A 13,675-nucleotide genomic window follows, 5' to 3' on the forward strand; every position below is an offset into this window, starting at 1 on the left:
CAACGTACAAATATCGTACAAGACGCAATTGATGGTTCTAGTCAAGACGAGGCATTAGAGGGTAATAGAGACGATATCACTCATGATTCTGAAGATACTGCTTTAGAAATAAGCTATACACTGTGAATTAGGGAGTGAAATATACCGGCTTGTAGAAGGAATCAGTGACGATGACTGTTCCTCAAGACATTGATCCATCGTTTAATTTCTCTGTATCATGTGACAATGATGATGAAATGGGTGATGAGAGTTGTTCCGCGGATAGCTATGAGAATAAAAGAAATTTAACCGGTGAAGTGTTTTTCGTATTCTGGCAAACTTTACAGATGTTATTTCATTTTTGCCTCATATGTTACGCTCCCGTACATACCTTGAAGCACAAAATTATAGGGTCAGCGTTAAAAATTGCAACAAAACGTGAAAATGAACATACTTATGTTTGGGAAGCGGAAGAATGATTAAAAAAAAGGTACTTAGGTGTTGCAGCAATCTCGACCGCCATCTATTTACATATTGGTTTCGATTTTTTATTTTGAAACGCTGAACTCATGCTTTATAGGATACGTTTTATAATATAAAGACGTTTGTACAGCCCACCATCAGATATCATTTTCTACATGCAGATGATATTTGTAAGTCTTTGCAATTAGTTCTGAAAAAGGAAACCGCACTTAGAAAGTGCCACCGCACCTCTCACAAACAAAATGCTTGGCGCTGTGTAGTATGTAAGCCTGCTCTCGCTCCTTGCCCACCTATGACGTCATCACAAAATCTTTCTTCCTCTGTTACTCGCTAACGACTGAACCTATCGCGATCAAACAAACACCATTCCTTTTAGAATTTTCAACTCTACAAATGGAAATAAATTGTAAAAAATGCATTTTTAAGTCGAACTGCTCCTTTAAGTAAGATAAATGAAAACAGGGTAATAAGGAGGAAAACATATCTATTTGGTCCTCCAATGCTTTTTAATTTTTTATGCAGGAATGTAGGGTGGCACTGTGTTATTTCTTCTACTTACATTAAATTTATGATGTGGAGTATTGCACTGTGTGGGCCAGAATCGTGGACATTGTGCAAAAATGATGAAAACCGACTGGAAACTTTCGAAATGTGGGTGTGGAGAAGAATGGAGAAAATTAGGTGGATCGAACAAAAAACGAATGAGAGGGTCCTGGAAATGGTGGGGAAGAAAAGAACAATTTTAGATATTATTAAGAAGAGGATGAGAAGCTGGTTGGGACAATGACTATAAAGGAATTGTATCACGAGGGATGTGCTAGAGGGTATGGAGGCAGGAGAGAGAGGGAGGAGAATAAGGAGACTACAATTAATGGACGATATGAAAACAGAAAAATCGTACGTGAAGACGAAGAGGTTAGCGGAAGACCTTGGAGCATGCAAGTTTCTCAGTTGTGGCAAGTGACCTGCCAGTATTGGCAGAATAGCTATGATGATGATTTTTGATTCTTTAATTATCCTATTGCTTTTGAACTTAAAATTAGACAACGGAAAAGTAAATTCATTCCCACCTTTTAAGAAGGGAAAAAATGCCGGCAACTGTTCCATAAATTACAAAATTTTACAAATTATGGTTGTACTTTGAGATTTCTGGTAAGTTAACTCATAAGCTTTAAAAAAAAGTGCTCGAAGGTAACTTTTTTTTTTTAAGTGAAACTTGAGATGCGCTTTTTTGATGCTTAAAGAATTACTTCTATTTATATGTGATTGAAATCAAAGATGAAGTTGTGAATTCCTCTCCAACTTAAAAAGAATAAATATTCTTCAGTATTTTTTTTTTTTTTTATTTTATTTTATTTTTAAGATCGTCCGAATTCGGTAACGCAATTACAAAGCTTTCTCCAATTGACCTCTTAATTTGGAACGCATTAAAATGTACGACGATCATTTGAAACTTTACCGAGACCTTCTTACGTACTTAAAAGAATTACTTAACGAAAATGTGAGTGTAAATGTTTGCTAAATGTGCTGCAAGGTGTATATTCTTTCCGTTTTAACCCTTTTAAGATCTTGAGTTTTTGGGGTATTTTTTAGGCTTTCAGTCAAGGAGCCCTGCATCGTCACTATTTATCCTAGGATCATGGTTCATGCGTCATTCTCTTCAGAATGGAACAGGCTTTTAAATGGTACCACTTACATGCTCATACCATATACCAGGAGAGGGAATAATTGAGAGAAAGGGGAAATTTCCGGGGGGGAATTTTGTTACACTTTGGGCCCCTCTGGAACGGCCCTGTGTAAACGTAGAGATCCCAAAATTACTTGAAAAATACTAAGAGATGTACTGGATACTTGTACCAAAAATCATTGAGATACCTTGAAAACTAAGGACGAAAAAAATATTTACCACTGTAAAAGGCATCTAAAATAATAAGCCTAAGCGTTCCTCAAACAAAGGACGTAATGTAAAATTTTTCCTGACAAATTACTATTTATTCTAGGATCATGGCTCATACCTCATTCTCTTGAGAATAGAGCAGAATTTCAAATGGCACTATTTACATATCCATACCATATACCAGAAAAGGGAAATTTGAGGCGAAATGGGAAATTTTCTGCAAAAAATCCCTTTTGCGAAGTTTGGGCCTTTCTGGACCAGCCTTGTGTAAACGCAGAGGTTCCAAAATCACTTGAAAAATACTACGAGGCGTGTTGCATACTTGTACCAAAAATCAATTTGATATCTTGAACCCTGAAGAAAAAGCTTAAATAGGAGAGTTATAATGCAAAGTGCCATAGTACACTCGTGTACTGAATAATATACCATATTGATGATGTATATGACGTCACTACACCTACGGAGCGTACGCATTCGCTCTTAAACGTAAAGAAACTTACTTACAATGCTTCTGTGGCTGAAAAAAAACTGATAAAAAAGCTCAAATAGGAGAGTTACAACGCAAAGTTCCAGAAAACACCCGTATGGTACAAATTATACCATAAGATCTTTAAAGGCTAAAGAGTAAAATTGAAATTAGGATTACAAATTGTCAGATTTCAGCTCGTTACCTGCACGCTAGCGACATCTCTTGGTTTCAGGTAGAATCCAACGCAGCTGTGAACTATTGGGAATTAACGTGAGAGAGAGACTAAGGAGACTTGCGTTTATAATAAGGTTTAAGAATATAAGATATGTATTATGATTACTAGTTTTCTACCCAAGCCTGCAGCTTTTCTGCACTCTAGCGACATATCTTGTTATCAGGTAGAAGCCAATGCAGCTAGTGACAACTGTTAGCCTCATTATGAACTATTGTGAAATAGCGTGATTGACAGACTAAGGCCTCTTGACTTTATTAATAATGATACTCAATGTATGTTAACTATTCAGAATACGTACAAAGAGACACTATAATCGCCACAAACACGACATTCTGAGGCAGTCGTCATTGTCTGGGGTAAATTGGATTAAAAAAAAAAAAATCATTTCTGGAAAATTAGAAATTTCTACTTTGTATTTCAAGAGAAAGGGACCATACTTTGAGAGATCAGATTGAGCGATGCTCAGTAAAATACTAGATGTGGACATCCTGATGTCGGAATTATGGCGACCTCATCGCCCAGTTCTTCGGAACTGCAATAGCCACTGTTCCTCAAGGTTGGGGTTTGGAAGGCTCAACACCCTTCCCATAAAACCCCTGCTGCGAATGATCGCCTAGATCAGCGTTTTCCAACCGCTGTGTCGCGAAATTTTAAGTTTGATGTCTTATATTTCGAATGGTAATATTTCTTTCTCATATTTCTGCTTAAGAGACGTGAGTTTCTTTTATGTTAATATATTTCTATTCTATCAAGAAATGAAATGAAATGAAATTTTTGAGTTTTACGTCCATGGTTATGCCGGTTAGGCTAAAGGAGACGGTGATGATGAGAAATGAATGAAATGGTGGAATGATGAAAGTGGGAGGAAACGGGAGAACCCCGAGAAAACCCACAAGCACGGTGTTTGTCCACCACAAAGTCCACACGGCGCGATCTGGGATCGAACCAGGGACCCCAAGCACCGGAGGTGAACGCTCTACCAGTGAGCCACCGCGCCCCCCTTTGTTCTATCAAGAGTCTTAGGTAATTTTGTTATGAGATTTGTATGTCATAGTCGTTCCACAATTAAAAAACATGTATGTATTGTATCTGTTTCGTTTTTTGCATATAGGAAAAAATCACATGCAAGGGTGTTGCGATAGTTTGAAATGTGCTTTGATGTGCCCCAAAGGGGAAAAAGGTTGAGAAATGTTGGCCTAGGTGACTAATCTGCCGTAGGGGAATGACGTTATTGTATACTATGAAGCTTACTATGAAGCTTCAAATGAAGCCGGCTTGATTTTCTGTTGTGATTTGGCAAAGATTATGGACTGAGATTTGGTTTATGTGTTACATTTCAATTTTTACTTTCCAGCGACGATAGAAGAGAAAGTATGGTGATCGTGAAAAAAGTAAAATTCGAGATTTCAATGGATTTACACATTTCATGGCCTTTACATATCGAAAAACTGATTTTTCGATGTCTGTCCGTCTGTTCGCCTGTCCGTTTGTCCCGATGTAAATGTGTTGACTCACCTAGACGCCGAACCGTTCAACGTATCTTCACCAAATTTTAAACTTAAGGTTTTTATAATATTCCCTAGAGGCCTTTTCCGAATTTTCTTCCTATCCCTAAAGTAAGACTAGTTTACTAAAGGATGAAAATTGAGATTTTCTGGAAAAGGGCTCTAAACGATCTTGTTTAAATTTTATACATCAACATTTCATTAACAATTCTATACTGCAGTATAAATAATTTCTCTGAGAAAAATCCAGAACAGGAAGTTTAGTCTGGGGGATGAGTTTTTAGAACAATTTTCTCAAACAACTCAAGCGGTTTGTTCATATTTTATCCAATTAAACCACAAACGAAATACTACATTGAATGAATTAATATGAGGGCGTGTATGAAGATAAGAGTAAGATTTCGTATTAATTTATTTACTGAATCATGTTTCATTATTTTCTGTGCTGTTAGTTTTATTATCGTGAAGAAACAATTCACATATACAAATATAATTGTATATTTTCCTTGTTTGACAAAAATATGACGCGTGGATTTTTTTTTTTTTTTTTTTTTTTTTAATGTGTAGTAGCAAACAACCATATGTTCAGCAGGGCGAGAGAGCAAGGCAATGTCACCTCAGGCGTTTTTTGAAATGGCTGATGCAATTTTAATCAACGAAATACTGGTCTGTGTTTAAAAACAGGGAAAAGGAAAGAAAAAGATATTACTGTATTCTATTCTTATTATTAGATTTTTCAATATGTTGAAAAAATCATGTTCACTATTTAATCAGAATATGGTTAATAAACTAGTATTCTTACCGAGTGAAAAAAACAATATGTATCCTGAAATTTCATATTCTATTTGGAAATGCTCATGTGAGAATGAAAAGAATGTAACATTTATGGAATGAATCCTGTCAAGAGATTGATTTCTGATGGGAGCTCATTTCGTTTCGCATCCCAAGTTAAGTTGTACAACCATGTCTCTTGTAGTCGCGGTGCTAAAAGGGATGTTAAACTCCTAATCAACCAACCCATCAGTCTTAGAGCTCAAAAATTTCAGGGAATATGATTGCTTTGTGATGCGTGAAGGGCCGCAATTAAACTAGAAAATTATGCATGGAGCAATTTCCACTTAAAGCCAAAAATAGATCAAATTCGCAAATTTAGGTATAAAATTTGATCCCTTGCTGAACCATTGTAACCCATAATTCGGATTTTTAGCTTCCAAACATTGTACTTCTAGGTTGCTAATATGGGCTTAAAAGACCCTTAAATATATTCTGAAAACCATAAAATAGAATACACAATTCCCGTTCTTCGAACGAGAAGAAGTAAGTTTTTGGAAATATTGTTTGCGAAATTTTTAAACCCCTTCTCTCAATAGAATAGCATTTCAATCAAAGTGAAATGGTAAAGATCCAAGTGAATCCAACTGCTAACTATGTACCTGTTAATCAGATGCTCTTCAAACCCTGTAAGAAGTTACGTTTTCTCGTAAATTTCTTCGTGACGAAGACCCATCATCGTGTATGGAGTTAGACAAAATATTCAGCATCTACATGTATATTGTTCTCATCATGCTCAACTTCGAGCTGACTTTGCCCTACCAGCAAACTTACCAACACTGCTCGGAGATGATCACCGAACGATCTCTCAAGTTTTTCTGTTTCTTTTTGTCATCTCGATGTCATACCTTCATTGTAATTGCCCCACTGTTTATACTTAACTCATTTCTTGCGTACAACTGTGTGTTTGTGACCTGTCTGTTGTCCCTAGAAGTACTTTCCGTTTCCAGTTCAATTGACAATCCCGAAAACTATTTTACTTTTTCATCTTTCATACTAGCTTGGGCCTTTCTTTACCCTTGCCTCGTAGCCCCGGCAAGAAAAGATTAATATCCCACTGTTACTAATTTTACCCTAGTGCTTTTATCACTGTGTTTATGTGTTTTCTTTCATGGCAGAGTTGTTACTGAATTTCAGACATTGACGGGCGCAAAAAGACGTTCGCAGTATAACGCACCATTTCGATTTCTTACTCTTGCTCTCGATGTGGGCATGTATCCGATAGTCAGAGGTTTGTAGATCTAGCAACATGAAGTTCCAATTGATGGTCATAGAACCAGTATCATAATAAAGAACTCCGTACCTCTCGGTCATGTTTAAGGACAATTCTCATTAAGTAACGTGTTCAAATATGCAAACGTGCTCCGTACGCTTCCCACATTACATATGCGAACATATTACAAGTAACATACCTAACCTGTATTAGGTATTTAATTTCTTGCTATTACTTGCTTTGGTTTGAACTATTGTCCGTGTGTGTTAGCAGAGTTATTAATACCTATGTGTGCTTGCTGCCAGCTTCTTCACTTTGAACCGATGTCTCTATATAAACACATTTAAAAGTAACATATTTTCTATGTTCGTGTAGGTGCTATCACCCTCGACTTGAATCGGTTCCCACGAGGAGCCAAATCTTCGAAACTGTGCACTCTGGACATGTTGAAGGTGGATGGCTCCGTACCCATGGTCAACATCTTCAAGCAGAAACGAGTGAAAGGATGGTGGCCTTTTTATGTCAAGAAGGAAAATGAAGAAATGGAGCTTACGGTACGTAAAACTCTGTTGCATACTTGTTTCAATAACTTCAGTATATGTTCTGTATACTAGCATGTGCAAAAGTGCTTTCCAGAAATACCAATTGAAGGCTGTAGGGAGAAAAGAAACAGGGCACAAATCTAAGAATGTGGACAATCACTGTTTTTTCATGTACTTCATGGAATGAAACATCTAGTTTAACGTCCCACGTTTATGCTGCAAGGCTAAGGAAGTCGGTGATTATGAGAATGAATGAAATGATGAAAGTGGAAAAAAACTGGAAAACCCCGAAAACACACGCAAACAATGTTTGTTTGCTACAAAGTCCACTTTGCGCGAGCTGGGATCGAACCAGAGACTCCACGTACCAGAGATGAACACTCTACCACTGAGCCACCACAGTTCCTCATGCACTTTATAGTGGTGTATTGATTTGGATCTTGGAATTAGAAAAGTTTTCTTTTTTTTTAAAAAAAAAAAATAGCACATCAGAAGATAATAGGAATACGGAAATGGTAATATAAAAATTCATTTTGTTTGAAACTCCTTTCACTGGACATCTCTTGTTTCGTTCCAATGTCGTTTAGTTTCATTTGGACATATATTTTAAATCAACCGATGGCGGAACTGCACTTCCGCAGCAGCAGAGAAGCGACGAATAAAAGTAAATTAGATCAGACACTGAATAGCGTTAGTTAAAATTTTCTTCCAATTCTTCCAAATTATGCTAAAGTTAAATACTAAAAAATCAGTAACAGTTGTATCGTAACCAGATCAAACTGATTGAATTACTACTCGATTCAAAATTTTCATTGTGTAATAACATTTCTAAGGTTCTCAATTATTTGTGTAAGATTTTTCACATATATGGCGAAATTTTACGGTTTGTTAACTTTTAAGAGCCCAGTAAAATGTAGGGACACTCTCTACTTTACCACTGGATGCAAAGGCAAACCGCAAACAGTGTAAGAAAATAATTTTTCATATGAAGAAAATTTAGTACTGGATAATGTCTTTGAAATACAGGGAACTATTCGAAAATAATATTAAGATACATTGTCGTTATGCCATTACATAAGTGGCGATTGTAGGAAGTCGTTCATTGCAATATAGAATGAACAGCAATGACCTGTAACAACTGCACATTACCAGCAGTTCATGAAACTGATTTCTGACTTCAGGAAGATTCAGGGGACAAGGTTTGTATTGTGAGGTTAACGGGTTCAAAACACACAAGTCAGCAAGAAATTCACATCATTATTGCACCCATATTTTGAACTATAATGTCCGCGTTTGCCCTCTAATGTTATCTATTAAAAAAATGTAAATGGAGAACCGATAAAAAGAGTAAAATAAAATCTGATTAATATCGTTCGCTTTCAAGATTTTTCGTTCAAACGTTTCTATTTCTCCTGATAAAGCAAAGTATGTTGGCTTGCCACCAGTTGTAAATAACTAATTTGAGTACGCCGAAGAACACGTTGTACATGGTAATTAGTGCGTTACGATTATTAATGTGGTGTCTCTTAAAGTACTAATAGATGGAATTTCGTTTCAGGGTAAGGTTGAAGCAGAGATTCATCTGCTAACACATGAAGAAGCAGAAAAGAACCCAGCTGGTCTGGGAAGGAGTGAGCCGGATCCTCTTGATAAACCTAAGTAAGGCTTTGTTTTATTTCCTTCGAAAACTTTACACTATTTTAGAAAAAACTTTTGAGCTTGTTCGGAATTCATTAATTTCATTATCTCTTTTAAGCTTATTAAACGTGTTGTAGCAGTTTTTAAACACTATTTCGAAAGGGTAGAGCTAAAAAATATTAGATATTTTTAACCAAACTAAATACCAATTGTAAGGAATATTTCTTCTTCCTAATTATCACTGCAATCTAAAAGTGAATGTGGGAAATTATTCTTGTTTCATCATTTTTTCTTTTTCTTTCTTTCTTTATTTATTTATTTGCATTCTTTCTTTTCTCTTTTCTTTGCATTCTTCCACACTTGATTTTTTTGTTTCTTCTTTGTTTGTTTTGTTTCTCGCTTTCTTTCCTTCTTATTACTGTAAATAGAGCAAGTTTATATGGAAGTTACTACTTTACAAATGCACGAACTTCATAAGTAACAATTGGAAACAGTCCCTATGTACTTTCTGCGCCTTCAACACGTTGGTTTAAGTAGTGACGATAGAGAAACTACAATTAATGCATACGGATATTTTTTTTCATGTCCTAAAAGAGCTTTTTCGTGGCTATATTGTTTTTAGTTTCGGAAATTTGACGAACGGCAAAAAATCATTCCAATCCCCCCCCCCCCTTAGTATACGAAATTCCGAAAAAAAACTCGTCTTATTTACAGCCTAGGATGAAAGAAAAATGTTGTGCAGGTGGGGGATGTCGGCTTATGTAGCTCAAATAATTGCTCGAAAGTTAATCTCAGATTATCGTAAGATTACTCAAGCCAAGGGATGTAATGGGGATAGATGCTAACAATGTCCCATGCAATTTAAATTATAAGGGGTATGTTTAGAATCGCATAAATGAAACACAAAGATTACAAAAATAATGGGAGACACACTAGATAAGGTGGAAGGCAAAAGTTGGTAGTGATAAGATAGAATAAGTGAGAGCATTTTACCTCGTTCAATCCTCGTTGCTTTGATAATGATAACCACGTTTATAAATCTCACACAATTATCAGACAAAAGTCCTGGAGCAAATGTAGCCTGACTAAAGAGTCTTTCACAAACTGCTTGCTCATCCCGTCAACAGCTAGGGGCGACTATTAGGGTAAAGACATACCGAAGGAAGAGACCTCACGATCGAGGTCGAGGTTTAAGTCGCGGTCGCTACCTCGATGTCTAGGTCGCGATGGATGAAGGGCGCACATAGCGAGGAGGTCGCACCTCGCTGTCAGTTCTCAGTTTGAGGAGAAACATTAGTATGACGCATGTGAAATTATTGCATAAAAAACACTGCAAAACGACATTTTGAAATTGAAAGGACCAAACAGTTTATAAATAGGGATGGACGCGAGACGAGACATGAAAAATGCTAAAGTGTAGTCTCTTGTTTCGCAAAAATATTTGAGTCTCATCTCTTGTCCGTTTCTATCAATAAATCAAAGGCTCTTACATTTTTTTTTTAATTTTCTGTGAAAAAATGCTCTCTTTCAGCACTCAGGTGAGAAATCATTTCCCAGTAAAATTAAAAAAAAAAAAAAAAAAAAAAAAAAAAAAGTATGTGTTCAGATTTCGAGGTGGAAGGGGTATTAACTTCAGCAAATGAAGTTTCGTCACTGCAATTCCATTATTCGACGTTTCCTCTCTATGGATACGTACCTGTCTTTACAGGTATTTATTTACGTTATATCAGTAACGAATTTAGAAGAAACCCTTTTTTATTAATCTCGGAATTGAGGGGGGAGCCGTGAAGTTGTTAAGCATAGATATGATTAACAGTAGCTTCTTTTTTTTTCTTTTTTCTTAAGATATTCCACAATTTAGGGACCTCAGCCCGAAAGCTCCCTCCCTATAACCGCCACTGCCTTATATAATAATGAGTTACAGTATAATTCTCAAATATGAATCTATCTGGCATTCCCATTTCAGTTGCTGTTTTCTTCTATTCTCTATTTTAAACATGTTATTATGATTTTGTTTGTGTTTCTTTTCCCATATTGCTGGAACATTTCTCACTAGTTCTATTAATATGTCTTTCATAATCAAATAGTGCAGCTAAACCTCTCGAACATAGACACACACAATCCTCTGCAGACGAAATTCTAAACAAATGAAGACTTTATTCTGTGCAGCGCTTCAGGGAAAACCAATGAGCATACGAGCCACAGCGATGCTTCCGCTGAACATCTATGTAAAAACAGACTCGGTTGTTTATCATCGCGACCACTAATTCACCCTCGCTGTCGACCTCTAGGTCGCGATGTAGCGTACATCTTCGGCATGCGTTTACTCATTTGAATCCATGTGTTTGTGCAAGTATCGAGGTAGCGATCGCGACTTAAACCTCGACCTCGATCGCGAGGTCTCTTCAGTATGTTTTTACCTTTAAGATACTTGATGGTAAACTCGAAGTTGATGCCTCAATTCCGGTCTGGGCCTCATCTGGAATGGTTGCTTCTGTGGTGATGAATTTCTCACAAAATCCAGATTAGTCATTTGGCCTGGGGGCAACCTCTTGATCCCAAATGGTCAGACATGGAGATACTCTTGGTTCGACAATTAGTTCCACACACCAACTCGATTGGTGTGGTCGATTGGGTTTTCATTTAAGAGAGGCAACGACGTTGAGTTCAGTTACCTTTCAGAGGTTCTTGCCCGGTGAAACATATGTGTAACCAAAAGGAATGTCATATGATGATGCAAGGAAAGAGCTTGTTGTTTTTTATTTCCTTTCTTTATAGGATTATGAATTGAATTGAATATTTCTGCAAATACTTGTCTGACAGTGTCACAAAGATAAAAAGTTTTTAGAATTCAGTCGGCGAATTGAATGAATTGCAGCAAAGCCTTTTAAACTGTTTTGAATTTAATGATAATTTAAGCAGCTTCGAGGGTGTAATCCTGAAAGATGTATCATATTTATACAAAATTTCATGCCTTATACTTTCGGATATCTGACGTACAAAAAGAAAAGAAAAACCTCCATCTGTCCTTAAGATAAGCAATTTTTAAAACCTCACGATACTTGCAGCCTAGGATGCAAGGAGAACATTTATGCAAAACTTCAAGATTCTACGTCTAATAGTTCCAGGGATATTCTATGTCTAATAGTTCCAGATAGATTCTACATCTAATGGTTCCAGAGATATTCTGCATCTAATGCTTCCAGAGAGATTCTACGTCTAATAGTTCCGAAGATCTGGCGAACGGCAAAAATTCATTCAAGTCCCCTGTCCTCCTCTTAAAATAAGAAATTCGAAAACCCCGGCATAAAGTCTGTGTGGTCAAACCATCCTCAGACGGCTTCAGAGAATGCAAAACACCATTGAAATATCCATATGTTTCTTTGTTACGTGAGAGAGAAATTTCAACAAGTTCTTATATTTGAGGGTGATCTTCTGATTGGCGTGCTGGAAAAGGAAACGATTTTTGTAACTGTCTTATAAAGAAAGCTATGTACAAACTTATTCAACGCGTTGGTTGAGCTACATAGCTTTATATTTAATAGTTGGATTAGTTTAAAATGACTACGTTAGTTGTTTTTTTTTTTTTTATGTTAGTGCCAGTGATGTTGGTGCCATAGACATTTAAGCGTGGTTCTATCAACCCGAGTCTTACATACAAGATTGTCCTCCATATTTTTGAACACTGTTGCACACTGTGTCTCCAATTACAAACTTTTTAGGAGAAATTAAAATTTCATTAAGTAGGAGGTGGTATCAAAAGAATTTCCAAAATTGGTCTGTAAAAAGCGATAAGACGAGATTTAGTGGCTACTATCTCTCTCGCGTATTAGACTGGGAGTTGATGCAGGAATGCCAGTAATTGTACCACTGTTGAAAATCCTACCGACACTGCGTTTTCTTCGTGATGTTCAGCACAGTTCTTCTGAATTTCATCAGCCGCGTAAATCTCCGATTCATCTTTATTTTGCAGGGTAGAGCGAAAGTGAGGACCTGTGAATGTAAGTCTTACTTCGGTGCTTCCAGTTGTTCGGAACTTATGTTGCTTTCGTAGGAGTGGTTTGAGTGACTGCTTCTGCAATCAGTGTTGTCACTTTCTCCATGCTTTGAATTTTTCGTGGACCTTTACATCTAAAAGCAAGGATAACAGAAGCCATTATTCAAATAACTAGTACCATAATAATATAAATCTTTCGCGTTGAGAGCGCCGAGTGGAGCAACGATTTAATTTGATTTGATTTTGATTTGATTTCAGTTTATCGTTTCTTTCAGCAGCGAGGCTATATGAGACGTGAACCTACAGCTTAACGTGGAATCCGAACCACATGAGTTCCCGCGAGGAAGTGAACCCGGGTTTCCAACGCCAAAGGCGAAAGGTAACCATATTGTGCATGTCATTTAATAAATAATTTCTTTGGTTAGCGTACGCGACTTTGGCATGGGAGATCTGAGTTTGATTCCTGGTGGGAGCTCATCTGGTTCGGATCCTATGTTAAGATGTAAGTCCACGTCTTGTATAGCCTCACTGCTGAAAGGGGCGATAAACTCAAATTCAGATCAAATCAAATATCAAATTCCTCAGAATAGCCTGATATTTTTGTCACCCTATAGAGGTGAGAAACTCAGATAAAGTATTCGTGAGGGTGTATCAGTAAATACAGAGAGTAAACAAGTTACAAACCCAAAACTATTGTACTTTAACGTACGTCAAGAATGCGGCATTGCCATGTCAAATCATTCAGTTCCCGTGGTACAAAATCTTGATACTTAAACTACATATGCCGTGTAATAGCCTCAGCACACTAGTGTAATATTTTACGCCGATGATTGTGGTACTAATTCCTGTGGAATATTCCCTTTATGGAGGACGAACAGCGAACATT

The 13,675-nt window shown here is 36.9% G+C and overlaps 1 protein-coding gene across 1 annotated transcript in view; it reads left to right on the top strand.

The window, feature by feature from the left end:
• LOC145673940 (otoferlin-like) overlaps positions 1–13,675 on the top strand; it is a 479,417-nt gene that overhangs the window by 440,538 nt on the left and 25,204 nt on the right. The window contains exons 34-35 of the mRNA XM_081743754.1: positions 6,988–7,166; positions 8,713–8,813. Of these exons, the coding sequence (XP_081599880.1) occupies positions 6,988–7,166; positions 8,713–8,813 (280 nt within the window). The remainder of the gene's footprint in view (positions 1–6,987; positions 7,167–8,712; positions 8,814–13,675) is intronic.

Source organism: Thermobia domestica, chromosome 17, assembly GCF_964235325.1.
Source record: "Thermobia domestica chromosome 17, izTheDome1.hap1.1, whole genome shotgun sequence".
Lineage (NCBI taxonomy): Eukaryota > Metazoa > Arthropoda > Insecta > Zygentoma > Lepismatidae > Thermobia > Thermobia domestica.